This window comes from Leptonychotes weddellii, chromosome 9 (assembly GCF_054177405.1).
Source record: "Leptonychotes weddellii isolate Sample4059 chromosome 9, ASM5417740v2, whole genome shotgun sequence".
Taxonomy (NCBI): domain Eukaryota; kingdom Metazoa; phylum Chordata; class Mammalia; order Carnivora; family Phocidae; genus Leptonychotes; species Leptonychotes weddellii.
The window spans coordinates 85,562,413-85,590,007 of record NC_138377.1 but is presented as its reverse complement, the minus strand read 5'-3'; the positions used below and the strand labels follow the sequence as shown (position 1 = coordinate 85,590,007).

Genomic DNA, 27,595 nt, shown 5'->3' with positions numbered 1-27,595 from the left:
AGTAGAAAAAAGAAAATATGTTCAAAAACATGTTTATACTTGATATTATAAGATTAGAAATCTCAAGAACGAGATAGAAACCATAAAAAATGAAAATTCTAGAACTGAAAATTATAATATTTGAAATTAAAAGTCAGGTGGAATTAACAGCAGAATTCAGATGAAGAGGAAAACTTAATTGAACTTAAAATTAGATCAGTAGAAATTATTTCCTAATTAGCAAATGAGAGAAATGGGGCAACTGGGTGGCTCAGTCAGGTAAGTGTCCAACTCTTAGTCTCTGCTCAGGTCTCAATCTCAGGGTGGGGAGTTCAAGCCATGCCTTGGGCTCCGCACTGGGTATGGAGCCTATGGAAAAAAAAAGAGAGAGAGAGAGAGACAAAGATTGAAAAAAATTTTAAAAATGAACAGTGACTAAGGGACTTCTTAGATAATATCAGACAGTCTAACATACATGAAATTAAAGTCCTAGAAATAGAGGAGAGGGGGAAAAATGAGGTAAAACATTTTTTAAAGAAATAATGGCCAACTTTTAAAAATTTGATGAAAGATACAAATATATAGTATTCAAAAATCCCAAGCAGAATAACACTAAGAAGAACTACTGAGGCACATCATAGTCAAACTGTTGAAAGCCAAGTGTAAAGAAAAATCCTGACAGAAGAAAGAGAAGAAAATGACATATTACATACATGGGAACTACAATTCAATTAAGGGCTTTGTTCTCCAAAGAAACTATGGAGGCCAGAAGAAATTGGAACAATAGAATAACAATCATCAATCCAGAATTCTGTATTCAGTGAAAATATCCTTCAGGGTGATGACAAAATAATGACTTTTTCAGGTAAAACTATGAGATTTTATTATTGGCAGACCTGCACTATAAGAAGAGGTAAAGGAAGTTCTTCCAGCTAAAAAATAATAGATGGAAACTCAGATCCTCAAAAAAGAATAAGGAAATGGGAATATGAAAACCTTATAACACTTCTTGCAGGGTTTTTATTACATATAGATGGAATATATATAATACCTATAGCATAAAGGATAGGGATGGGTATGGGTTATCATCACAAAAAGAACAACTATTTTTAATTGCTGCCGAGGCATTTTACATTATGACAACCCTGCTCACACCCCAAGTTTGGACATTTAAATAAGGACCTGAGATTAGGATTCCTGCCGCAAGTTACTGCTATGCTTTTCCCAGGACACCCTTTTTAAAATAACCACTTAGAGTTAAGACCACAAAAAGTTAGTGACCTCTACCCCAACCACTTTATAAGTAATAGGTGCTTGCCACCCTGTTCTTCATCTCCTGCTCTCTCATGACCTGGTAACAGAGGACTGCCTTTCCTCTGTCTCATTGCTCCTCCCCATTTCCTCCCATTTCTGGGATCTGTAAGTAACAAATCTTGTGCTTTACTTCCTTTATGTGGGTATATTAAAAATGCCTTCAATCAAAATGACCCTGGGGTTTTCACTTCCACAGAGTGGGAGCTCAGATGCTGAGGGAGCTACCTGTCAACCACCCATGTGGGTGGTTTATTCCTCCTCACTCAGTAGATCCTAATCTGCAATTTCTTAATTTAATATATAGCTCCAGCTCCTCAAAAACAGTTATGGACCTGTTTACTCAACTAAATAAATGTTTATTAGAGTGGTACAATATTAAATGAAGTGGAATAAAAAATTAAGGGTGTGTTTTGTAATATCTAGATAAACCACTAAAAGTAATGTAAAGAATTGTATATAAAAAACCAGCAGACATTTTTAAATGAAATTCCTGAAAAAAAAATTAAATGAAAGCCCAGGAAAGGAAGAATAAATGATCTAAGTGATCGAGAAAAAGACAAAAAGGGGAAGGGGAAGAATAGAAAACCAATAATAAACTGGTAGACCTAAATCCAATCTTATCAATAATAGCATTAAACATTAATGGACTAAGGTAAATATGAGGCAGAGGTTGTTGGAATGGATTGAAAATCAAGACCCAATTACATGTTGTTTATAAAAGATACATTTAAAATATAAAGATACAGATAAGGTGAAATAAAATGGACCCAAAGAAATATGCCACATAGACAGTAAGCATAAAAAGACTGAAGTGGATTTATTAATATCTGATAAAATAGATTTCAACACCAGAAAATATTTGCAGACATGTCATAACAATGAAAGAGTAACCAGGAGGCCATAACAATCATAAATCACAAATAAATTATAAAGCAATCATAAATATGTACCTATTAACAGAACTTGAAAATATATGAAGCAATGCTGGTCAGAATTAAAAGGATAAATAAAAAATTCCACAATCCTAGTGGAGACATTAACGCCTCTCTCAGCAATAGATGAAACAACTAGATTAGAAAATCAACAAAAACAAATTTGAACAATATTATGAACAACTTCAAAATAAGGAACAAACACTATTTCTAACAACTACCCATATACACTATTTTCAAGTGGATGTAGTACATTTACCAGCATAGCCCATAAATGTATTATTTATTTCTGCATGACTATGATTACCATAAACTTAGCTTAAAAGAACAAACACTTATTATCTCAGTTTCTGTGGGTCAGAATCCTTGCATGATTTAGCTTTGCTGTCTGCTTCAGGGTCTTACAGAACTGCAGTCAAGGTATTGGTTAGGGGTATGGCCTCATCTGAGGCTTATTTGGGGAAGAATCCACTTTCAAACTCATGTGGTTATTGATAGCATTCAGTTCCTTGTAGCTGCCAGACTGAGGGCTTCAGTTTTGCTGGCTGTCAGCCAGAGGCCACCCTGAGTTCCTTATTTCATGACTTTCATACAGCAGTTTGCAAGCTAACAGCTTACTTTTTCAAAGCTAGCAAAGGAGGGCGTCTCTAAGCATAGATGGATTACAATCTTACATAATATAATCACATATATTTTGTCACTTTGGCCATAATGTATTGATTAGAATACATAGGTCCTTCCCACATTTAAGGAGAGGATAACACAAAGGGCATGAACATTAGGCGGTAGGGATAATAGGAGCTACCCTAGAGTCTGTCAGCCATAAAATATGTTGGGCCATAAAACAATAAATCAAACAACTGCAAAATTCACATTCTTTTCAAGTGCATATGGGACACAGACCATGTTAGAACATAGACCATGTTAGAACAAGTTTCAGGAATTTTGAAAACATTGAAATTATATAGAGGATGTTCTCTGATAATAGTGGAATTAAATTATGAATAAATGACATCATGATATTTGGAAAAACCCCAAATATTTGGAAATAAAACAATATTCTTCTAAATAATCTATGGGTCAAAGAAGAAACCACAAAAGAAAGTAGAAAACATTTTGAACAGAATGAACAGAATGAAAATGAAAATACAGCAATATCAGAAGTTTGGAGCTGCAGCTAGAGTAATATTTAGAGGAAAATGTATAGATTTAAAATGCCTAATTTAGAAAAGGAGCAAAATCTAATGAATGATTTGAATTCTGATCTTAAGAAATTAGAAAAAGAAGAGCAAATTAATTCCCAAGTAAGTAGAAGGAAGAAAATAATAAAGGTAAGGGCAGAAATTAGTGAAGTAGAAAATGCATAATGATAGGGAAAAATCATTGCAGTCAAAAGCTTGTTTTTTGAAGGGATCAATAAAATTTTAAACTTCTAGCTAGAATTGATCAAGAACAAAAGAGAGAAGGCACAAATTACCATAATGGGAATGAAAGCAGAGGCATTGCTATAGATCCTATGGAACTGAAAAAGACAAAAAAAGGAACACTGTGCACAACTTCATACCAATAAGGAATTGTACACAACTTAGATGAAGTAGACAAAATCCTTGAAAGACAAAAATTACCAAAATTAATCACAAAAGAAATAGAAAGTTTGAATAGCCCTATAATGACCAATATATATTAATATATGATCAGGTGAGCATTTTTCTAGGAATGTAAGGTTTATGCAACATTTAAAAAAAAGTCTATCAGTGTAGGATATAGTGGAAGTGCCTTCCCTTCCAGCCTCTGTGGTCTCAGCTAAAGAAACAAGGTGACCAAGGGGACGTCATCATTTAGAAAGCGTCACAGTAAGATGCACATGGTATGCTGCTACTGTAGCTCTAAGGCCTACTACCTTCAGGAGTCGACCTATGGCAAATGTGGCTATCCTGTCGAGCAGAAGAGAGAGTATAACTAGCCAAAGCTAAAAGACGAAATACCACTGGGACTGGTTGAATGAGGCACTCAAAAATTGTATACCGCAGGGCGCCTGGGTGGCTCAGTTGGTTAGGCGACTGCCTTCGGCTCAGGTCATGATCCTGGAGCCCCGGGATCGAATCCCACATTGGGCTCCCTGCTCGGCAGGGAGCCTGCTTCTCCCTCTGACCCTACCCCCTCTCGTGTGCTCTCTGTCTCTTTCATTCTCTCTGTCTCAAATAAATAAATAAAATCTTTCAAAAAAAAGAAATAAAGTTTGTCCTTTCTTAAGTTATCTTAAAGAAATACAACTAAGTGAAGGGCGCCTGGGTGGCTCAGTTGGTTAAGCGACTGCCTTCAGCTCAGGTCATGATCCTGGAGTCCCGGGATCGAGTCCCGCATCGGGCTCCCTGCTTGGCGGGGGGTCTGCTTCTCCCTCTGACCCTCCCCCCTCTCTCATTCTCGCTCTCTCAAATGAATAAATAAATCTTTAAAAAAAAAAAAAATTGTATACCGCAGATTCAAGCATGGATTCCATGAAGGAACAACAACTAAACTCTGTTGGGGCTTCCAGTTCATCTTAAGGATTTCAACAGTTAGTCACCACAATAATAAATGTTCTGATTAAAAAAAAAAAAAAATCTATCAGCGGCACCTGGATGTCTAAGTCAGTTGAGTGTCTGCTTTTAGCTCAGGTCATGATCTCAGGGTCCTGGGATCAAATCCCACATCGGGCTCCTTGCTCAGTGGGGAGCCTGCTTCTCCCTCTCCCTTGGCCCCTCCCCCCACTCATGCTGTCTCTCTCTCTTTCAAATAAATAAATAAAATCTTAAAATCTATCGATGTAATTCATCATATTAATATGGTACAGAAGAAAAAAACACATTATTACTTCAGTAGGCATAGAAAGTACATTTGACAAAATCCAACACCTGTTCATGGTAAAAAAAAAAAGTCTCAGCAAGCTGAGAATAAAATGTAAGACTGGTTTAACATCCAAAAATTAATCAGTGTAGTTCATCATATTAATAGAATAAATGAAAAATACATGATCGTTTCAATGAAAGCAAAAAAGCATCTGACAAAATTCAGCACCCATTCATGATAGAAACTCCTAACAAATTAGGGACTGATGGGAATGTTCTAAACCTGGTTAAGGTTATTGTGAAAAAAAGAACAATAGTAACCTCATTCTCAATGGTGACAGTCTGAATGCTTTCTACTTAAATTCAGGAATAAGACAAGGTTTTGTGCTCTTACACTTAATTCAACACTGTACTGGATGTCCTAGCTGTATAATGTGGCAAGGAGAAGAAAGTAAAGTAATGCAGACTGAAAAGGAAGGAAACTGTTTATTTGCAGACAACATGATTATGTACATGGAAAGCCCTAAAGAATCTACAAAAAAATCTAGACAGATTTTTTTGGTACAGGGTACCAAAGGCCATAAGATACAAACTCAATGTACCAAAATCGATTATATTGTTATATCCTATCAATGAACAATTGGAAAATAAATTTTTAAAATATCCATTTACAATAACATAAAAATAAAACTCAGAGGGACGCCTGGGTGGCTTATTTGGTTAAACATCTGACTCTTGATCGTAGCTCGGGCCTTAATTACAGGGTTGTGAGTTCAAGCACCATGTTGTGCTCCACACTGGGCATGGAGCCTACTTAAAAAAAAAAAAAAAGAAATAAACTTAACAAAAGATTTGCAGGCACTACACAAAAGCTACAAAATATTGCTGAGGGAAATTGAAGATTTAAATCAACGGATAAATATGCTATGTTCATGGATTGAAAGATTCACTTGTGTTAGAGTTTCATCTTTCTTCAAATTAATTAGATTTGGCACAATCCCAGTCAAAATCCCAGCATGTGTTTTTGGAGAAATTGATAAACTGATGCCATTATTTTTGTGGAAAGTGAAAACAGAATAAACCAAAACAGTTTCATAAAAGAAGAACAAAATTGGAGAAGTTATGCTACCTACCTAATTTCAAGACTTACTATACAGCTATAGTAATCAAAACAGAGTGGCATTGGCATAAGAATAGATATATTGTTCAGTGGAATAGAAGAAAGAGCATAGAAACACACACACATACACACATGCACATGCACTCACACATATATATGGCTGGTTGTTTTTCTCCAAAATGTGTAAAGGTAATTCAAGAGAAGGATAGTCTTTGGTACTGGAACAACAGGTTATCTCTATGGAACAAAATGAATCTCGTTCCTTACTACACATCATATAGAAAATTAATAAGAGCTAAAATTATAAAACTTCTACAGGGACACATAGGAGAAAATCTGTGCTTTACTGGGTTACACAAAGATTTCTTGAATGGGACTTAAAAAGTATGAACTATAAAGGAAGAAAAATGTTAAAATGTACTTCATCGGAATTAAAAACTTTTGTTTGCAAGACACAGGTAAGAATAGGAAAAGGCAAGCCACAGATTGGGAGAAAATAGTTTCAAAGCATATTTGATAGAAGACTTTAATTCACAATATGTAATGAGCTCTTACAACTCAAAAATAATGTGATAAAATAGCTGATTAAAAAATGGGCCAAACCCTTCTCAGACCTTTTAGTTCTGAGTAGGAACAATAAGAAGTTCTTACAATGTTAGGAATAATAGTTGTAATGTATTGGCATAATTTACTTGAATGTCTTTAATTTTGATATTAACATCAGCTTAAATCTATTTTTGCTACCAGATGATAGCTATTTTCATGTACTCAACTTCCCTCCGCATTGTATTAATCTGTTACTCAGTGTTAGTCTTAATTTTTCTGTGTTGGAAATATGTATTGCATGAGTATCTGTAAATCATGACAGAAAATGCAAACCATTTTCTGAGACTTTTGGGTCATGCATTGATATGAAGTTGCTAGCTTATTTTATTCATGATGATTTTATCTTCCTCTGTTACCCTCAGAGGATACTATTTTTTAAAAAGGATATCTGTAAATCTTCTAAGATTATTAGATTATGTGTAAGATTATTTTGTTTCAGTCCCACCGTCCCACCTATACACCATTTTCCACAAAAGCTCCTACTAATTCGTTTATCCCCTTCATGTAGCTAGTTGACTGTGAATAAGTAATGTGGAAAAGGAAAAAAAAAAAAGCAAAACTCTGAAACAGACATTGTCTGTGGACTATCCAGGTGAAAGTGTCTAGCTGGGTGGTGAGATCGAGGATATATATTTGTATTTACATTCACATTTAATATTTATATTTGAGAGTACGTAGTTAGTTGTTAAAGCCATAGATCAGATTGTGAAGGGAAAATGTTGAGAGAACAAAAGGCCAAGGGCAATACTTTAGGGAATTTCAATATTTAACTGGTAGATTGCAGGAGAGGAGCCTAAGAAAGAGACCGAGAGGGAACAGTTAGAATAGTATGAGGACAACCAGAAAGGGGGTGTGTCATGAAAGCAAATGAGATTAGTTTCAAAGAGAAAGTAATCAGTAGTATCAAAAATAGAGAGGACCAACAAAATAAGTGCCTGGAAGTTTTGATTGCTTTAGCAAATTGGTGACTTTTAGAGAGCAGTTTCAGAGGAATGGGTCAGAAGGAAAGAGGTAGAAACCAAATTCTAGGGCTTTCAAGAGCAGCAGGAGTTGAGGAAATGAAGAAAGGGAGGTGGTTGGCTCTATGGCTGAGAACATGGCCTGTGGAGCCAGATGCTTGAGTGTTGGTTCTCATCCTTGCACTTACTAGTGGTATGATCTATGATGAGTTGACTGACCTATCTCTCTGTACCAAATAAAGACAATAACCATAACCATACCTACCTCATAGGTAGTTATTATATATATATATATATATATAAACTGTTTAGAATGGTGCTTAGCACAGAGTAATTGTTACATAAGTATTAGTCGTTATTATTATTAATATTATTGCAGATTATTTTCCTGGAAAGTTTGAGATGGGAAGAAAGACAATCTAGCTCACTCTGCTGGAGGAAGGAGGGAGAGTTAAAGAGGGAGGAGTTTAAAAATGTATTTATATGATTAGAACAAAAGTCAAAAGAAAAGCTGAAAATACAAAAGGGAGAAGTGAAAACAGATGATGCAAAGTCCCAGAGCAGGTGGGAGGAACATGCAAAGAGGAATTGGCCTCAAACAGGGGGCACAATACCTGAATCACTCAGGTTAGGGGTAAGGATGAGTTATGATAAATACCAGGATGTTGGGAGTGGTCTGATGGCTTTGATTTTTGTCAATTAAAGGAAGAGGTAAGGTTGTATGAGGAAATGGAGGGGGAGTTGGTGGTGGAGAATCATGAGTTTTTAGGATCCCCAGAGGAAATTGGAGATCAGTATGTAAAATGTCTACAGTCTTTGCTTTGCAAATTTAAATATCACAAGATTTTTTTTTCCATGTCTCTTTGTAGAAAGGGTTACATGACACATAATTATTTTCAACAGAAAGCACTTTGTCTTATTTTGTAAAAAAAAAAAAAAAAGTTTACACCCATGAGATAACTTGGAACAACCTGAGGTCTTGCAAAGCTAGTCTTGAGAATCATTAAATTAACCATCTTAACCCAAAAGAAGAAAGAATGTAATAAAAATTGAACAAAATTTCAAAAAATCTAAAAAGGTTAGAAATCACTAAATTGGATTAAAAGGTTTTCTTTCCAATTCTTTGTCTATTTCACTAACACGTACTTTAGCTTTTTAACAAGATGGAAAAATTACTCTAATTACTTACTCCTGCCTAAGGAACCCTTCCTTCTAAGCGTAGGAAATAATTGTAGAAATTGCTAACAAGGAAAAATCTATGATTTTTATAGTTTGAGCAATCTGAGTTTGGGAATAAACAACAATTATTATTTATTTATTTTTTATTTTAACAGTGATCCTTATGTGAGAGTGACGTTATATGACCCAATGAATGGAGTTTTTACAAGTGTGCAAACAAAAACCATTAAAAAGGTTAGACTTAGCAGTATTCAAAAAATTTTTAAATATAGTTTGTTTTATTTTCATATGACAAAATATAAAAAAATTAGTTATACTATGTTTGTTGTCTTTTAGACTTTGAATCCAAAATGGAATGAAGAAATATTTTTCAGAGTAAGTATGTATTTTATTTCAGTAAAACAGCAAAAAATTGTTCTCAGTAGGTTTGAATGATAAGTTACCATTTATAACATTCTAAAATGTATCTTACTAGAATTTGTCTAGATTTTGAAAATTTAAAAAGAGTTAAATCTAGGTATCCCTTTGATGACATGGTCTTGGAACCATTTATCTAAAAAAGTATGTAAGGCAACAAAGAGGTAAAAGACAATTATAGACCTGGAATTATCTTATTCTACTTTAATTCTGATTTAGAGACTGTATGGTAGTCTTATTCCAATTTAGCAGATTTTGGTGTTTTTCCCTAAAGATCATACAATATATGTGTTTCCCCAGTCATTTATTGAATAGACTGATCTGGACAAGAGATGGTGAGGGCCTACCACTAAGTAGATGCATTTCTTCTTATATACCCTTCATTCACATTCCTGCCTTCCCCTTCACCCTTCCTCCCTATACCATAAGAACAAACTCCAGATCAGCAGTTATTTCAGACTCTTCAGGAGGGCCCTCAAGTTGACAATGTCTCTTTGTACCAATTTGTCAGAGTCATTGCTGATGCCAGAATCAACACCCTCCCAGCAGTGATAGAGATGCAAACAGCAATCTCCCCTTCTCTGCTGGATCGTTCCCATTTGTACATTCCATCCTTTAAATGTCCTGCCTTGACCTCATCTTCCCCTTTAGCTTTGAACTTATTTCTCTGTTCACCTGAATAATCAACGCTCTTGAAAGAGTTGCCTGCCCCCATCGTATCTGCTTCTCTAATGCATTCCTTAACCCACTCTAATCTAACTCACACCTGCATCATTGGAATAAACCTGCTCTTACTAAGGTCACCACTGACCTCTGTGTTGCCACATTCATCTAATCTCACCCTACTTACATGCTCAGCAATGCTTGACGTAGCTGACCATGCCTGAAACACCAGCCTCTCTGGAGGCTTGTATGGTGTCACACCGGACTTCAGTCAGGAAAATAGAAGCCTCTCTTCTGTATCCCACATTTGAAGATTTTTTTATTCGTTTTGTTTTGTTTTAATAAAGTGAATTGGAAGGGAAGAAATTGCTGAAGCAAATCTGAGAAGCTGTTACTGAAGATCCAGCCAACAGCACCAACTAGGGTGCTTCTGGTTTTTCTTATGTAGAGAAGGAGGTCTCCCTTACCCTATTTAGGATGGCATGAAAACAGCATTTTAAATCAGTTTGGAAATTTTGGATTCTTGAGGAAATAGTATTGAGTCAACTGGATAGTCGTATGGTGGAAAATGAAGCTAAATTTCTGGCTTACCTTCACCAGCATAAATTCCAGATTTGGTAACCTCTGTTTTTGATTGCCTCTTGGCACAAGTATTGCTTAGGAGAGAATTTTAAAATTCCCAAGTGGTTGAGTGTTTTACTTATTTACACTTTCGTTATTATTTTACTTGTTGTGTTTTTCTTAGAAATATATGTGTTTTCAATGTATTGAAGTTTTTTTGTACCGCTTACTCTTTTTTTTCTAATATCATTGGCTTGCAGGTGTCAACTAATAATTAGGTGTAATAGGGGTGGATGTTTGTCTTGTTTCCAATTTTAATGGGAATTAATTTAGCTTTTCTCCATTAAACATAGCCTTTGATTTTTTTTATCACATTAAAGAGGTATTCAGCTATTGTTATTTTTTTCAAGAATTAAAAAATTTTACTCTTCCGGTTTTAGCCATGATGTAGTAATAGGGCATTGAACTTAACCTGATGCTATGAACAACTGTAAAGGTGTTAAGGATGTTAGCAGGATCCAAAGTCTCACAACATAATATTCAAAGTGAGTCTAAAATTATTTTACATACAACAAACCAGAAAAATATGACCAATTCTCAAAAGAAGACAATCAACAAATGCCAATAGCAAGATGATGCAGACATTGGAATTTAGTAGTAGAACAACTACCAAATTAGAACAGCTATTATAACCATTATATTTATGCCCCATGATATAGAGGTAAACACAATGAGTGGGAAGATAGATATTCTCAGCAGAGAATAAAAACTGCAAAAAAGAATGAAATAGAAATATTAGAATTTAAGAATATAATACCTGAAATTTTAAAACTCACCGAATAAGCTCAATAGCAAAGTGAAGGTAACAGTTAATAGCATTAGTGAAGTTGAAGATAAGCAGTAGAAATGATCTAATCTGAAGAACAGAAAATAAAGATTGAAAAAAAAAATTAGTGGGGCCTGAGGGACCTGCGGACAATATTAAAAGAGCTTAATATCTGGGTCATTGAAGTCTCAGAAGAAGAAAAAGACATTGGTGGAAAAAAACGCTTGAAGAGATAATGGCCAGAAATTTCCAAACTTGGTGAAAGAAATGCCTTTACAGATTAAAGAAATTCAGCAAAACACAGAGTATGTGCAAAGAAAATCATGCTCAGACACATCATAGTCAAATTGCTGGAACCAAAGATAATGAAGAAATTTTGAAGACAGCCTGGAAAAATGGTAGAGGAATAATTATTTAATAGCTAAAGGTTTTCAGAATTCTATATCTAACAAAAATATCCTTCAGGAATGATAGTGTTATAAAGGTATTCTAAGCTGAGGAAAAATAAGAGAATTTATTGCCAGTAGATGTACTCTAAAGGAAATTATTTAGGCTGAAGGTAAATGATACCAGAGGTAAATTTAACCTCAGAAATGAAGAAAAAGCAACAAAGAGTAAATATCAGTTATTATAATATTTTATTTTCCCCTCTTGAGTAACTTAAAATATTAATGGCTGTTGAAAGCAAAAATTATAACACTGGTGAGATTTATGTGGGTATAATATGTATTACAACCGTAACATAGGAGAGTGAGGATAAAACAATCTTTTTGGTTGTAGGGCTTCTATGTATTACTTAAAGTGGCTTGATATTCACTTTAAGTAGTCCGCAAAAAGTTAAGTATGTATATTGTAACCCCTAGTGTAACCACTAAAAAATAATAGATATAGCCAAAAAGACAACAACAAATAAAAAATAGAGCAAATTCATCAAGAACCTATAGACATTAAATGAATAGTAAGGGATGCTGTGAACAACTCTGTGTCCATAAATTCATTAACTTAGATGAAATCAACCAATTCCTTTTAAAAGATGTGTATACTTTAAGAAGATAAAAAGTGCCTGAAAAGTTCTGTAGCTCTTAGAGAAACTGCATTTGAAAATAGTTAAAAACTTTCCAATAAAGAAATCTTCAGGCCCAGGCGGTTTCATTGCTGAATTCTGTCACACATTTAAGGAATAAATCTAATTCCACACAGTGTCTTGCCGAAAATAGAGGAGGGAACATGTCCCAGTTCATTCATGAGGCCAACATTACCCTGATACCAAAACCAGACAAATATTTTTTAAGAAAATAAAACCATAGCCATTTTGTGGTAAGTTTACTAAATTGGGTCCCTTCCATTCTGGAAGGGCCAGTAATTTGTTCTCAGATTACTTCTGGGTATGGGTTTGCCTTTCCAGTCTGCAGAATCTCAGCCAGCACAACTGTCTGGGGGCTTACAGATGGATGTTTTATAGGGATAGAAATCCACACAACATTTCAACCTTCCAGGGGACCCAATTCATAGTGAAAGAGGTGCAGGAATGAACTCATGAGCATGGGATCCATTGGTTGCATCACCTGCCACATCATCCAGAAGCAGGAGCCTCACAGGACACTGGAACAGCCTACTGAAGGAACACAACTGAAGCACCAACATGGAGGCAATAGTCTGCAAAGATGGGGTGCCAGTTTATTCACTAAACCAGAGGCTTCAATATGAAGCTGTGATTGCAACAGAAAGTATACACGGGACCCGGAACAAAGGAGTAGAAGTAGGAGTGGCCCTACCTGTCATCATTTCCAAAGACCCACTGGAGGACTATATGCTTCCCAACCCTGGAACTCTGGGCTTTACTGAGGTAGAGGTCTGAGTTCCCAAAGGGAGCACACTCAACCAGGGGACATAGTGAATCCTATCAAACTACAGTCTTCAGCTAATGCCAGGGCACTCTGGACTCCTTGTGTTCGGAAACCAGCAGGCGACTGGAGCTATTACTTGGTTGAGCTTGCATGTGTAGTCCTTCTCCAAAGTCTGTCTGGATTCTGCAGGGACTAGACTGGAGAATTAAATGAACCTGTTACAGGAACCATCCTCGTATCCTTTAGGGCTTTAGTGGTGTACTAATCTTTGACATTTCCACCAGGTTGCAAGATTTTTGTTTGTTTTTTTGAACAGTTTTATTGAGATATAATTCACATAACATACAATTCACCCCCTCAAAGTGTACCATTCGGTGGTTTTTAGTATATTCACAGCATTGTGCAAACATCAACAAAATCAGCTTTTAGAACATTTTCATTAGCCTGAAAAAAAAACCCCATACTCACTAGCTGTCATTCTCCATTCTTCCCCAACACCTGCCCCTCTTCCCAGACAACCACCAATCTACTCTCTGTGTCTTAGATTTGCCTATTTTGGCCATTTCATATAAATGGTTTCATACAGTATGTGGTCTTTTGTGTCTGCTTTCTTTCACTTGGCATAATGTTTCCAGCGTTCAACCATGTTATAGCATGTATCAGTACTTCATTTCTTTTTATTTCCAAATAATATTCCATTGTATGGATAACCACATTTTATATATCCATGCATCAGTTGACGGATATCTGGGTTGTATCTGCTTTTTAACTATTACGAATAATGTGTGGACATATATGTTCATTTGGAAGTATATACCTAGGAGTCAGATTGCTGGGTCATATGAGGAATTGCCAAACTGTTTTCAAAGTGGCTGTACCACTTTATATTCTCACCAGTAGTATGTGAGTTTTGATTTCTCCATATCCTTGACAACACTTGTTATTATCTGTCTCTTTATTACAGCCCTCCTAGTGGGTGTGAAATGGTATCTCATTGTGGTTTTGATTTGCATTTCTCTGATAGTTAATGATGTTGAACATCTTTTCATGAGTTAATTGGCCATTTGTATATCTTCTTTGGAGAAATGTCTGTTTAGATTCTTCGCCCATTTTGTAATTGGATTATTTGTCTTTTTGTTTTTGAGTTTTCATAGTTCTTTGTATTTCTAGATACAAATCCCTGTCAAACACATGATTTGCAAAAATTTTCTCCCATTCCATGGATTGTGTGTTTTGATTTTATTGGTGGTATACTTTGAAGCACAAAAATTTTTAATTTTGAGGATGTTCAGTTTATTTTTTCTTTTATTGCTTGTGCTTTTGTTGTCATATATAATCAATGTTGTTTTAGATTTATTACCTTGACCAGAGGGAGGACAGTTTCAGAGACTTCCACTTGGCTTTCTCACTTTGATAGCTCTTATCCCACAAGCCATGGATTCAACGTGGTGGTGGTGAGGGGTCCAAGTTCCAGTATGTCAATCCCACTTTTACACTTGAAAACCAGTGAAATGACTACTGGGTGGATCCACAGAACGAGTGGACTCAGTACAAGCTGAATTTTAGCCAGGGCATTTCCCCAGGATACCACTGGAGAAGTCTTTATGAACTGAATCACCATGTTATGCCAGGGACTGCATGTGTCCCACATTCTGCTCAGGATGGGGAGCTCCTTGACAGCAGGTAAGGGTGGACTGGTCCTAAAACCCCACCACCCATACCATCTGGTTGGTTTAGGTCTTCTAAGAAACAGACACTCAGATGGGATTAGATGCACAAGAGGTTTATTGGGCAAGCACCTGTGAAGGTTAAAGCGGGAGGACACACAGATGGGAAGAGCCTTCTCATCATGATGTAGGCCTAACACTTGTGCAGGGAGAGGGGAAAAGATTGGGTAGCAAGAGCCCCGTGTTGCAGCACAGTTCTGAGAAAGTCTTATCCAAGCTGATGGAGAGTTTCCCAGGAAAGATGGTCTGTTAGAGGAATCCTGTGTTGGGCATGAATGGCCAGGCTCTAGATCCCCGCTATGCCCAGGAGAACACAATGGGTAGATTCAAAGATGCATGGTCAGCCAGAGGCTGTCAATCAGCTATGCAGGTTCTCTTGAAAGAGATCTAAGTGGCCCAACTCTGGCCATTACAATTGTGATACTTAAGGGTGCATACTCTAATCCTCAGAGCAGCCACAAAAAAATTAAAATGGAAAATTATAGGTAAAAATCCAATAAAGGAAAGAAAATGGAATACCAAGAAATACTTGATAAATAATTTTTAAAAAAGATAAAAGGGAATAAAGATAAATAGAATAGAAATAGAAAGATGATGGTCATAATGCCAACCATCTAAATAAGTACCCGAAAAAAGCAAGATTCAAGCATATGCCCTTAATAGGAGACACACACAGGTCAAATGTAAAAGTACAGAAAAAGATATACCATTCAAACACTAGGCCAAAAAAAAAAAAAAAAAGGCCCCAAACAAACAAACAAACAAAAACCCTGGTAAGGCTGTATTAACATTGGATAAGTAGACTTTAGGATGAAAAGTATTATTAGAGATAAAGAAGGCCATTTCGTGAACATAAAAGGGCTTAGTCATCAGGAAGACACACCTGATAAAAGGGCTTCAAAATTATAAAGCAAACGTTGACAGATGTAGGGAAATAAATTCAGAATAGTTGAAGGTTTTATCACTCCTCTCTCAGTAGTAATAAAATAACGACAAAAAATGTCGGTAAATACATAAAAGATCTGAACAACACTATCAGTCAGCCCATTTGGCATGTATAGAAGACTACACCTAATACCTGAAGAATATACATTCTTTTTATATGCCTATGGAACATTCACCCAGATGGACCATATACTGGGCCATAAATCGAGTCTGAATACACTTAAAAGGCTTGAGATTCAACATGTTCTCTGAAAACAGAATTCAGTAGTACAAATACACCTGGGAAATCCACAAATATTTGGAAATTAAGCAACATTTTTTTTTAAGATTTTATTTATTTAATTGACAGAGCACAAGCAGGGGGAGCAGCAGGCAGAGGGAGGGGGAGAAGCAGGGAGCCCGATGCGATGCGAGACTTCATCCCAAGTCTGACCTGAGCCAAAGACAGACGCTTAACTGAACCACCCAGGCGCCCCAAGCAACATATTTTAAGTAAGCCATGGATCAAAAAGGAAATCGTAAGGAAAATTACAAGACATTTTAACTGATTATTAAAGTAACATTATCGAAATATGGGATAAGCTAATTTGGTGCTTGGAGACACATTTACACCTTTAAGTGCCTATATACAAAAGAAAAAAGACTTAAAATCAGTGATCTAAGTTTCTATCTTATTTTTTTTTTAAAGATTTTATTTATTTATTTGAGACAGAGAGAATGAGAGACAGAGAGCATGAGAGGGAGGAGGGTCAGAGGGAGAAGCAGACTCCCCGCCGAGCAGGGAGCCCGATGTGGGACCCGATCCCGGGACTCCAGGATCATGACCTGAGCCGAAGGCAGTCGCTTAACCAACTGAGCCACCCAGGCGCCCCTAAGTTTCTATCTTAGAAAAAAAAGTAGAGGGAAAGAAATAAGAATAGAATTCAATGAAATAGAAAATGGATAAAAAGTCAAGAAAATAAATGAAACCAAAGTGGTTCTTTGAAAAGATTAATAAAATTGATATGCTGTAGCTAGCCCAAATAAGAGAGAAAATTCAAATGACCACTATCAAGAATGAAAGACACCTGGGTGGCTCAGTCAGTTGAGCGACTGACTCTTGGTTTCAGCTCAGGTCATGATCTTGGGGTAGTAAGATTGAGCCCCACTCAGACTCTGAGTTCAGCTGGGAGTCTGCTTGAATTGTCTCTCTCCTTCTCCCTCTACCCCTTCCCCCACTCTCTCTATCTCTAAAATAAATAAATCTTAAAAAAAAAAAGAATGAAAGGTACATCCCACAGACAATAATAATAATAATGTAATATGGACAACTTTATGGCAACAATTTTAACAGCTAAAATGGACAGATTCTTTAAAAGCCAAAAATAAATCAAAGATATCTGTTAGAGGAAATTAAATTGTAATTAAAATTCAGAATTTTTTAAATTAAAAATCTCATTATTTTTGATGATCTTGATTTCCTTCTAGAAAAGATGCTTGAAAATTGGTACTACTTTTGAATTAGAGATGTTAACACAAAAATAAGAAGGCCATTTGTAAATGATAGAGCAACTTAGTGTCTTTTACTGTATTTTACTCATTGTTTCTTTTACCATAATTTCATTATTCCCAAATGTTCTAGCCAGCGTTGCTTTACTCTGGGATCAGAGGCTGCACATTTATTTCCATCAGAACTTTGCAAATTTATTGCAACAACAACTAGATAAATCTGTGTTTGTATCAATGCTAATTCATCACAGCTAGAATAGAACTGAAAACACATGGTGATTGAGTATTTTCTGTACAAAGGACATTATTATGTGTGGTCCCCTATTTTCCTCTTTGTCATTTATATCATTATTTATACATAGCATAAAATGTTTTCAATTGAATGTATTCACATAAAGTATTTATAGAGATAATATATTACAGCTATTGGGCATTTAACCAAATGGAAATTGTGGTCAGAAGTTGAAGGGAGCCTTTGTATCTTTGAGAAAACATGAAGTTCAAAGAAAGTTTTTGCAGAGAACTGTTATTGGTAGATTAACAAACAGGAAAGACTCCTTTAAGTGCCTATATGCTTCATAGCAAATTATAGTAAAATCTGTACTGACAGTAGCTCAGATGAGACTAATGGAGGCAAGTTATGGGAGGGAAGATGGACTCTGTGTATGAGCACAGTACCTGAGCATCTGGAAAGACAGCTCACTCCATTCCTCATATTCCCATGGTGCTTGGTTTGTATCCTTAGTAGTCATACTCAGCATATTATACAGTGGACCTTTGAACAACACAGGTTTGAACTGCATGGGTTCACTTATATGCGGAATTTTTTTTTTATTAATATGGTACAGTACTATAAATGTATTTCTCTTCCTTATGATTTTCTTAATAACATTTTCTTTCAGCTTATTTTAAGAATACAGTATTTAATATATATAACATACACAATAAACAATAAGCACATTTAATCTAAAAAAAAAAAAACAATAAGCACATTTGCTATCTTGATTTATGTTTATGTTATCTGTAAGGCTTCTGGTCAACAGTAGGCTATCAGCAATTAAGTTTTGGGGCAGTCAAAAGTTATGCGCAGATTTTCAACTGCACCCCTAACCCCCATGTTTGAACAAAGGGCCAACTGCATTTACATAATGTGTATATGGTCACGCATATGTTCTGTAGGGAAACGTGGATCTCAAAATGTGGGAACACAGGGTCCTTTCTGTTGTGCATACTACACCATTCTAGGTGAACTCTGTGTCTGTTTGAGGAGCCCCTTTCTGAGCATATTACTTGTTTGTCAGAGTGTCCTTTTCAAAGTAGTAAAATTTTCTTTTTTTCTACCTGTGTAGTAGAGACCCTGGTTCTGGAAATTCTGACAAATAAAACAATTATAAATATTTTATATATAATTATATTTTTATATATACACATATATAATATGTATTATATATATTTTTAAGAGAAATGAAAATCAGCTGTAACTTAATTACCATAAAACCATCACTGTGCAATCTTCTGGTATTGTTTCCTATGTGTTTTTATCCATATATTTATACTCTTCCACCTCTACAAACACATAAAAAATTGGTGTGATAGTTTTCTATATTTGTTTCCAGCCACTTTCTGATGTTTGCTAATGAGATGGCCACAGTCCCTCAACAAAGCTCACTGTCTCTTATGGACCCCTATGAACGTGTCAAAATAAATGCCAGTGTACTGAGCATTATGAAAGGGGAAACACCAGATGCTAGGGAATGAATATCAGGGAGATATTAGGCATTTAGGGTATAATGTCAGGGAGATCATAGGGAATTTAGCCCCTCTGAGGAAGTGTACCATTTAAGATGCTTTTGGGTTCAAGTAAAAGACTTGAAGTAACAACTAATATTGGCTTAAACAATAAGGACATTTATTATCTCTAATCATAAGAATCAGATAGGGGAATGGATGTGACCACAGCAGCTGAACAGCCATGTGTGACCCAGCCTTTCTGGGATTCTCTTGGCTTTCTGTCCAGGTTACAGGATGCTTGCAGCAGTTCCAAAAGTCATAGCGTCACACAATGATGTCCATAGGTAGAAAACGGAGAGTTCTCCCCCACGTGTCTCTTTTGAAAAGGGAAGCACCCTTTTCAAAAGTTCTCCCAGGAGACTTTGATTCTTATCTCTTGGGCTAGAATTGTGTCATGTACATACTTCTAACCCAGTTTTTGGTAAGGAGAATGGAATTACGAGGCTTAGAAGAATCAGAATTCAGCCCCTGGGGGTGGGGAGTGGCCATCTATCCCTGACACACATTGTCGTCCACTGTTTGAATAAAATCAGAATTCTGTTAGCTAGGAAGAAGTAGGGGACACCCCATTAATAAAGCACTAAGTAAATTATGGTACAGCCATACAATGAAATCCTCATTACCTATTTGAAAAGAAGGAGATGTATATGTATTAATAGAGAATTAGTTTCAAAATATACTGATGAAGGAGCAAAGGCACAGAACATTGTGTGTATGATGCACCTCTTTGTGTAAAAACAGAAACAAAAAATGCTTTCTCATATGCTAGTATTTGCATAAAATACTTCTGGAAGGACCTAAGGAACTGCAGTATTTTCTCTGAGGATGAGACAAGGATAAGAGAGAGATTTATAATTCACTATGTATCTTTTTTACTGTTTGGATTTTCCCCCCATGACTATGTATCTATAATTTATTTTTATATTTGATGATGAAAATAACTATATAGAGAAAGCAGACATAAAACATGTAAATAAAAATGCCAAGATACCTTCTATTTATATAATGCTTTATTCTTGTAAAATTACCTTTCTGGGGTACTTGGATGGCTCAGTCAGTTAAGCGTCTGACTCTTGATTTCGGCTCTAGTTATGATCTCAGGGTTGTGAGATCGAGCCCTGTGTCTGGCTCCGTGCTGGGCGTGGAGCCTGCTTAAGATTCTTTCTCTCCCTCTCCCTCTGCCCTCCCACCCCCACTCACGCTCTCTCTCTAAAAAAAAGAAATAAATAAAAATAAAAATACCATTAACTTTTACACAGCCATTTAACTTTTACACAGTTTTATTTTAAAATGTACTTACAACACATGTCCACACAAAAACTTGTACATGAATATTCATAGAACCATTAATCATTGTCAAAAAGTAGAAACAACCCAAATGTCTATCAACAGATGAATGGATACAAAATATGGAGTATATACATACAATGGGATATTTTTCAGCTCTAAGAAGAAATGAAGTACTGATACAAGCTACAACAGGGGTGAACCACAAAAAAGTAGCAAGAAGCCAATTACAAAAGACCACATATTATATGATTACATTAAATGTCTAAAATAGATGAATCTATAGAGAGAAAAAGTAGATTGGAGGTTGCCTGAGATTGGTGAGGTTGAGGGGAAATTAGGAGCGACTGCTAACGGGCATGAGGTTTCTTTTTGAGGTGATGAAAATGTTCTAAAATCGTGACAGTAGTTGCATGCTCTATGAAAATACTAAAAACCATTAAATTGTACACTTTCAATGGGTCAATCATATGGTATGTGAAATATATCTCAATAAAGCTACTTTCTGAAATGTACCTGCATTGTTTTTTTCCTGCATCCACCAGCAGAATTTCTAGGAACATTACTTCACATTCTTTATGGACACTATAGAATAAATTGACACTTACCAATACCTTTGTTCTTTGAACATTTGGTTACTCCTTTGGCAAATTTTTTTTATTCTACTATTTTATGCATTTATAGACTTACATACTTATTTTTTTTTCCAAAAAATCTATCACCAGCATTTTAGTTTTTGTTTCTTTGCTTTCACCTTTCCTGTAAATATGACCCTATAAACTCTTTTTTTGTGATCATAGCTTTACTCCTATTTTTAATAAATATTTAAGAATTATCTCATGAAAAAATTCACACATAGCTTAAAACTGAGATAGTATAAAGGGGCTTATAATGGAAAATGACAGACTCTAGTGCTCTACTTCTCTCTTCCTATTCCTGCTTCCCAGGAGAAACCACTTTTTAACTGTTTCTGTTTGTTATTCTGGCCATTATTCCCATGTTGCTGAATAAGCTCACACACCCATGTCCCAAACTGACTTCGAGCTATGACAGATGAATAAATAGCCAACTTATGTTTGGCCAATAGTTTGGCCACTCATGGGATTCTAGATTGAAAATAATTTTTCCTCAGAAACTTGAAGGCATGGCTTCATGATAACATTGTTGAGCATCGTGTTGCTGTTGAGAAGTCTGTTTCTTGTTCTTTTGGGTTTGATTCTTTTCTCTTTCTCTGAAATGTTTCATAATTGTCCTAGTGTTTTATTTTTTTATTTTTTTAAATATTTTTTATTTATTTGACAGAGAGAGAGGGGGGAGAGAGGGAGAGAGTAAGCACAAGCAGGGGGAGCAGCAGGCTCCCTGCTGAGCAAGGAGCCCAATGCGGGACTCGATCCCAGGACCCTGGGATCATGACCCCAGCTGAAGGCAGCCGCCTAACCAACTGAGCCATCCCGGTGCCCCTCTAGTGTTTTAAAATTTCACAGTGAAATGCCTTTGTGTGTAGTTTTAAATTCATTGTGTTGGGCCTTTGGTGAGCATTTCATTTAAAGACTATTGTTTCCCTTCAGCTCTGAAAATTTGTGTAATTCCTTTAATAATTTTCTTCCCTCTGTATTATCATTTGAGAATTCCAACTGGTTGGATGCAGAGTCACCTAGGCTTTCTCAACAAGAATTCTTCATGTGAACCAGAGAAAACACAGAAAATGGTTTGAGTGACTGTTCACACCTTTCAAGGATGGTTTTATTCAGTACTGTGCTAGATACAGAGAGAAATTAATAGATAACATACAGTGAATGTCTCAGGAAAGGAGTCAGCCCCAACTTTTAAAAAAAAATTTTTAAAGTTGTATTTATTTGAGAGAGAGAGAGAAAGAGCACGAGCAGGGGGAGGGGGAGAAGCAGACTCCCCACAGAACAGGGAACCCGATGTGGGGACTATGAGCTGAAGGACCCTGAGATCATGACCTGAGCTGAAGGCAAACACTTAACCGACTGAGCCACCCAGGCGCCCCTAGCAAACTTTTTTAGAAAAGAGACAGATAGTAAATACTTCGGGTTTGGGGGCCTGGAGGCAAAAGTCGAGGCTATTATGTAGCTACTTATATATCCATTTAAAATGTAACCATTTTATATTTTTAAAAAATTCATATCTCATGGGCTGTTTAAAAAAAAAAGAAACAGGTGGCTGGCTAGATTTGGGCTACAGCCATAGTTTTCTCAACTTCTACTTTAGGGCATTAGGGTCCAATTCTTTCACTGAATTTTGAGGATTCAGAAAAACCCTCTTTTTAAATTTTTCTCTCATACTTTCCTCAACTTAGCTTTTTGTTCTATATTTTGAGAGATTTTTGCAAATTTACCTTAAGTTGCTTATATTTGAATTCAACAGTCATTTTTACTTCCAAAGCCTCTTTGTTCTCCAGTTGTTCCCTTTTTATACTGTCCTGTTTTTGCTTTATGGATTCAGAACTTTCCCCAATATTTCTACTTACAATTTTTTAAAGTGTTTTCTTTTGTTTCCTAAATCATTTGTTTTTCCTTTAAAGACAGTTTTGCTGTTTGTACATCTGTGATCTCTGGTATTCTAATCATACTTAACAGTGATACAGTAGAAAAACCACCTATTCCATACATACAAGGCATAAACATTCAACAATTATATGTTACATTTTTAGAGTCCATTTAAGTTTTGTATATTAAAACTGGTGGTTGCATTTTTTGTAAAACCTCTAGCTGAAATCAGATGCAAAGAGAAACTCTGATGATGTGTGTGTATGTCTGTGTGTGGACCATCCAGAGGTAAAGTGCTATATGAACATTCTCTCATTGGGGTGATTGCATTGTTTTGAGTTTTCATCTTCTTCTGTTCTGCTTACTGCTTTCATCCCTACTTCATCTATCCAGTGGGGAGTTGTTGAAATTGCCCACTTGCTAATGGCCCTCATATTATCTTTGCTGTAATGGGTTTACACCTCTTACAAACTCCTTTACTATTACTTAAATGGGCTCTCAGCAGGGAGAGGATAAATAGTCATGTTCAGGCTACCATTTTGAATTAGTATTCTCACCACACATGTTCAATTGTATTGTTGCATTTATTGTGTGCCTCTCATATATAGAAAACAATAAGTCTCTTATGGTGTTTGTAATTCAGTAGGGAAATATCTCATATTCCCTATTAACTTTGATAAAAGGAAGATTGTAGCCAGTGTTGTAATAAGCTGAAGACAGAGGAGTAGAAGTGACTGGGGAGGTAAGGCTTAAAGGAGAAGTTGACGTCTGAACTAAGGCTTGAACATAAAGCAGAGAAGGTGTTTCAAGTGGAGAGACCTTAGCATGTACTGAAGGGTAGGTCAGAAGCGCAGTAAGTGGTGAGTCATCCTCTTCTCATTGTGATTAGAACAGAGTATATATGTATATTTGGGTCAGCAAGGGGACGGTTGTAAGAGATGAGGCTGGAAAGGCAACTGGACTCAGATCATGAGGGATCACTCCATGCTCAGTCATTTGGATTTCATTCTTTAGGCCATTGGGAACAACTTTTGAGTAGGGCAGTAAAGATGGCCTGAACAGCCCGTTAGGTAAGTCAATCTAGTTGTAGTAGGAAAGATAAATTTAAAAGATATGATAGTTGGGGTAGTGAATCCTGCTATTAATTAAATGCTAAGCCAGGGCAGCAGAGGCCTGATTAGATCAGATATTATACCTATTTTCTTAGCAATATTTGTCAAACTTCTACAGTGTCTGTCAGGTACTTTGACAGACACTGAGACTTTTGATTTTTTTCCTCAAAATATTTTTCATGGCCTTTCTCCGTCCCTATTCTCACTGGGACAATCTCAGGCAAAGCTTTCATACACACTTCATGTTTGAGTTCCTAGAGCCATAGTCCCTATGGACTCCAGGGTTTCTCTCCAGCCCCATTTATTTTGTGTATCACTGACAAAATAATATTTACGTATGACCTACATCATGTTGTTTTTCCTTTAAAAGCTTCATTTTCTTCCCTACCAATCAAGTCATAGCTCCTCTTCTGGATTTCAGTACTCTCAGCCTGGCTCTAGTCTCACTAATAAAAATTTTTTGCCACTTCCTAATACAAAAATGTTATCAGTGTGATCTCCTTAGAGCATGCTCATTCTGCCCCCATGTCTTTCCTCATGTGATCTCCTTGCTGTGAAATGCTCTCTATATTTTCTTATTCAAATTCTTCCCATCATTAAGTTTCAGCTCAAGGTTCATCTCCTCCCCAAATTCCTCTATATCTTCTTAGAAAAGATTATTGTCTTACACTACTTTTCTATTTCCATGGTGTCTCACCCTTGATTGGGGCTTCCATCCCCATAGTTGCTCCATGGTCACAATGTGACTTTAAGAGAGCCAGCTGTCCTAACCAAGGCAGGAAGAGAAATGCAAGGGGGCAGAAGGGACATCTCTCCCAGCTGAGTCAGCCCTACTGAAAGAGCTCTCCCAGAAGCCCATCCAAATGACTGCCAGTAGGTTGGCCTCTTTGGTTGTTCCTGGATGGAAGGGAACCATTTTTAGATAGACAGATTCAGAGTGTCAATGTTGAACAAGTCCAGAGGGCACTATTTATAGAGAAAACAATACATAAAATAGAATGGAGCATTCGATATTTTGATCTAGGTGATGATGACACAGTATATGTATATAAAAACTCATCAGGCTGTGGTCAACAGACACATGAAAAGATGCTCAACATCACTCATCATCAGAGAAATATAAATCAAAACTACAATGAGAGATCATCTCCTACCTGTCAGAATGCTAAAGTAAAAAACACAAGAAACAGCAAGGTTGGCGAGGATGTGGAAAAAAAGGAACCCTTGTGTACTCTTGGTGGGAATGCAAACTGGTGCAACCTCTGTGGAAAACAGTATGGAGGTTCCTCAAAGTAAAAATAGAATTACATATGATCCAGCAATTTCACTACTGGGTATTTACCCAAAGAATATGAAAACACTAGTTCTAAAAGATATATGCACCCCTGTTTACTACTGCAGCATTATTTACAATAGCCAAAATATGGAAGCGACCCAACTGTCCATCAATAGATGAATAGATAAAGAAGATTGATACACACACACACACACACACACACAAGAATATTACTCTACTATAAAAAAAAATAAAATCTTGCCATTTGCAACAACATGGATGGAATTAGAGGGTATAATGCTAAGTGAAATAAATGAATGAGAGAAAGACAAATACCATATGATTTCACACTTGTGTGGAATTTAAGAAACAAAACAAGTGAATGAAGAAAGGAACAAACGAAAAACAGACTTTTAAATAAAACAAACTGATGCTTACCAGAGGGGAGGTGGGTGGGGGGATGGGTGAAACAGGTAATGGGGATTAAGGAGTGCACTTGTCATGATGAGCATGGGGTGATATATGGAAATGTTGAATCACTGTATTGTACACCTAAAACTAATATAACATTCTATCTTAATTATAGTGGAATTAAAATTATTTTAAAAAAATAAAATACATGAAAAATGAGCTAAATATTAAGAAAATACTAAGAAAAATAGAAACACAATTAAAAAAAATTAGTAAGGATAAAGAGAATCCAAATAAATAAGCTGAATAAAGTTGATCTAACAGATGTTTCTCATATGTTGCTGCCTAATATCAGAAAATGCAACTTTTTTTAACTTGCCATTGGAATACTTAAGTATCTGGCTCTATATCAGGCTATGGAAAATCTTAATAAATGAAAAAAAAAGACCACATTTACTTTTAATAATTCCTTCTTCTTTTATCACTAGTATGTATTTTGTATATTTTAATGCCTTTTTTAGATATGTTCATTCCAGTTGCATCTTCATTGTAAACACTAAATGTTATGGATTGAACCTATAGAACTATGCAATGCTTTTTTCCTATGAAATACTTTTTTTTTAAAGTTAATATAATTGTTTTCTTTTTGTATCATTTACTTCATATTTTTTTTTTTACTTTGAGAGGCTGTATAACCTAGTAATTAAGAGCATGTATTTTGAAATTAGTCTGCCTAGATTAAAATAAAAGTTCTACCTCTTGATAGTTCTGAAACCTAAAAAAAAAAAAAGTCATCAGGCTGTGTATATAAGGTTAGTAAACTTTATACTTTACTGAAGGTATCCTATACTTCAATTTAAAAAAAATCAAAGCCTCTCTCCCCCAGAGTTGTACAGTGTGGTGACCCTGGGCAAATTGCTGCAGGTAAAGTTAGGATTATGTTCTTAGAAGGACATAAGGGAGAGTGGACATTGGCTTAGGTATCTAAATATCTTTGTCACACCTGTCAGACTTTTGCTGGAGGTTGTTAATACTTTTAACGTGTAAACCAAAATTGGGGGTTTTGGGGAGGTTTTTTTGTTTGTCTTTTTGTAAACCTAAGTTTTAAAATATCAAAGTGTGTAATGTAATATATCATAGGGGAAAAATCAATTTAAATGTGGGAATTTTTTTATATGTTATCTTAACCTCTGGTGTAAAAAATTATTGGATTTTCTTTGTATTTGATATTTAGTAGATATTAACTTGATGTTGAAGTATTTCAGAAAATGTGAAAGTGTCAGCTTTGGAAAAAAAAATACTGCATGTTAATTTTTACTCATCCTGTAAGTGAAAACTCAGTGTATACTTTTTGAGTGCTTATGTCCTTTATGCAGTAGAAGCAACAAACAGTTTTATCAAGTCAGTGCTAAAAAGGATTCAGAAAACTAGTTTCCATAAACTCAGTATCCACTTTGGGTTGTTCTAACTTGATAAATAAGAAGTCAGTAAATAAAATGATGAAAAGTTAAAATACAACCTATATTTTTAAATGCTTGCAAATATTTAAATAATTTTTTGAAATTTTATTTTCCTTTATTTTATTCTATTTTAGAAAAAAATGTAAAAATAAGCACCCAAATCCACTTCGTTGTTATGGTAGAACTATCAGAAAATGGGTGACATAGGATTGGCCTGCTTTTGTACAATGTGTCTCGTGTAATTTTAAATACACTCTAAAAAGCAGGAATTAGGAAACATTTCAAGACTTTATTTCTCAGAGTCCAGGTTGATTGATTTTCACTTGTTTTTAAAGAAACGTTGTGTTTTTCTTA

General features: G+C 35.7%; 1 protein-coding gene and 1 pseudogene across 5 annotated transcripts in view; both read left to right on the top strand.

Annotated features, from left to right (window-relative positions):
• Positions 1-27,595, top strand: part of NEDD4 (NEDD4 E3 ubiquitin protein ligase) — a 121,521-nt gene that overhangs the window by 16,253 nt on the left and 77,673 nt on the right. For 2 of the 5 annotated variants that reach the window (XM_081831111.1, XM_081831109.1), the window contains exon 3: positions 9,254-9,292. Coding sequence is in view for 1 of the 5 variants with exons in the window: in XM_006732030.3 (XP_006732093.2) it covers positions 9,073-9,151; positions 9,254-9,292 (118 nt within the window). In the remaining 4 variants the exon portion in view is untranslated. Of the gene's footprint in view, positions 1-9,072; positions 9,152-9,228; positions 9,293-27,595 lie in introns of those variants that run through there. The other 3 variants (XM_006732030.3, XM_081831110.1, XM_081831112.1) reach the window with 3 other exon arrangements.
• Positions 494-9,062, top strand: LOC102733269 (large ribosomal subunit protein eL37-like; annotated as a pseudogene).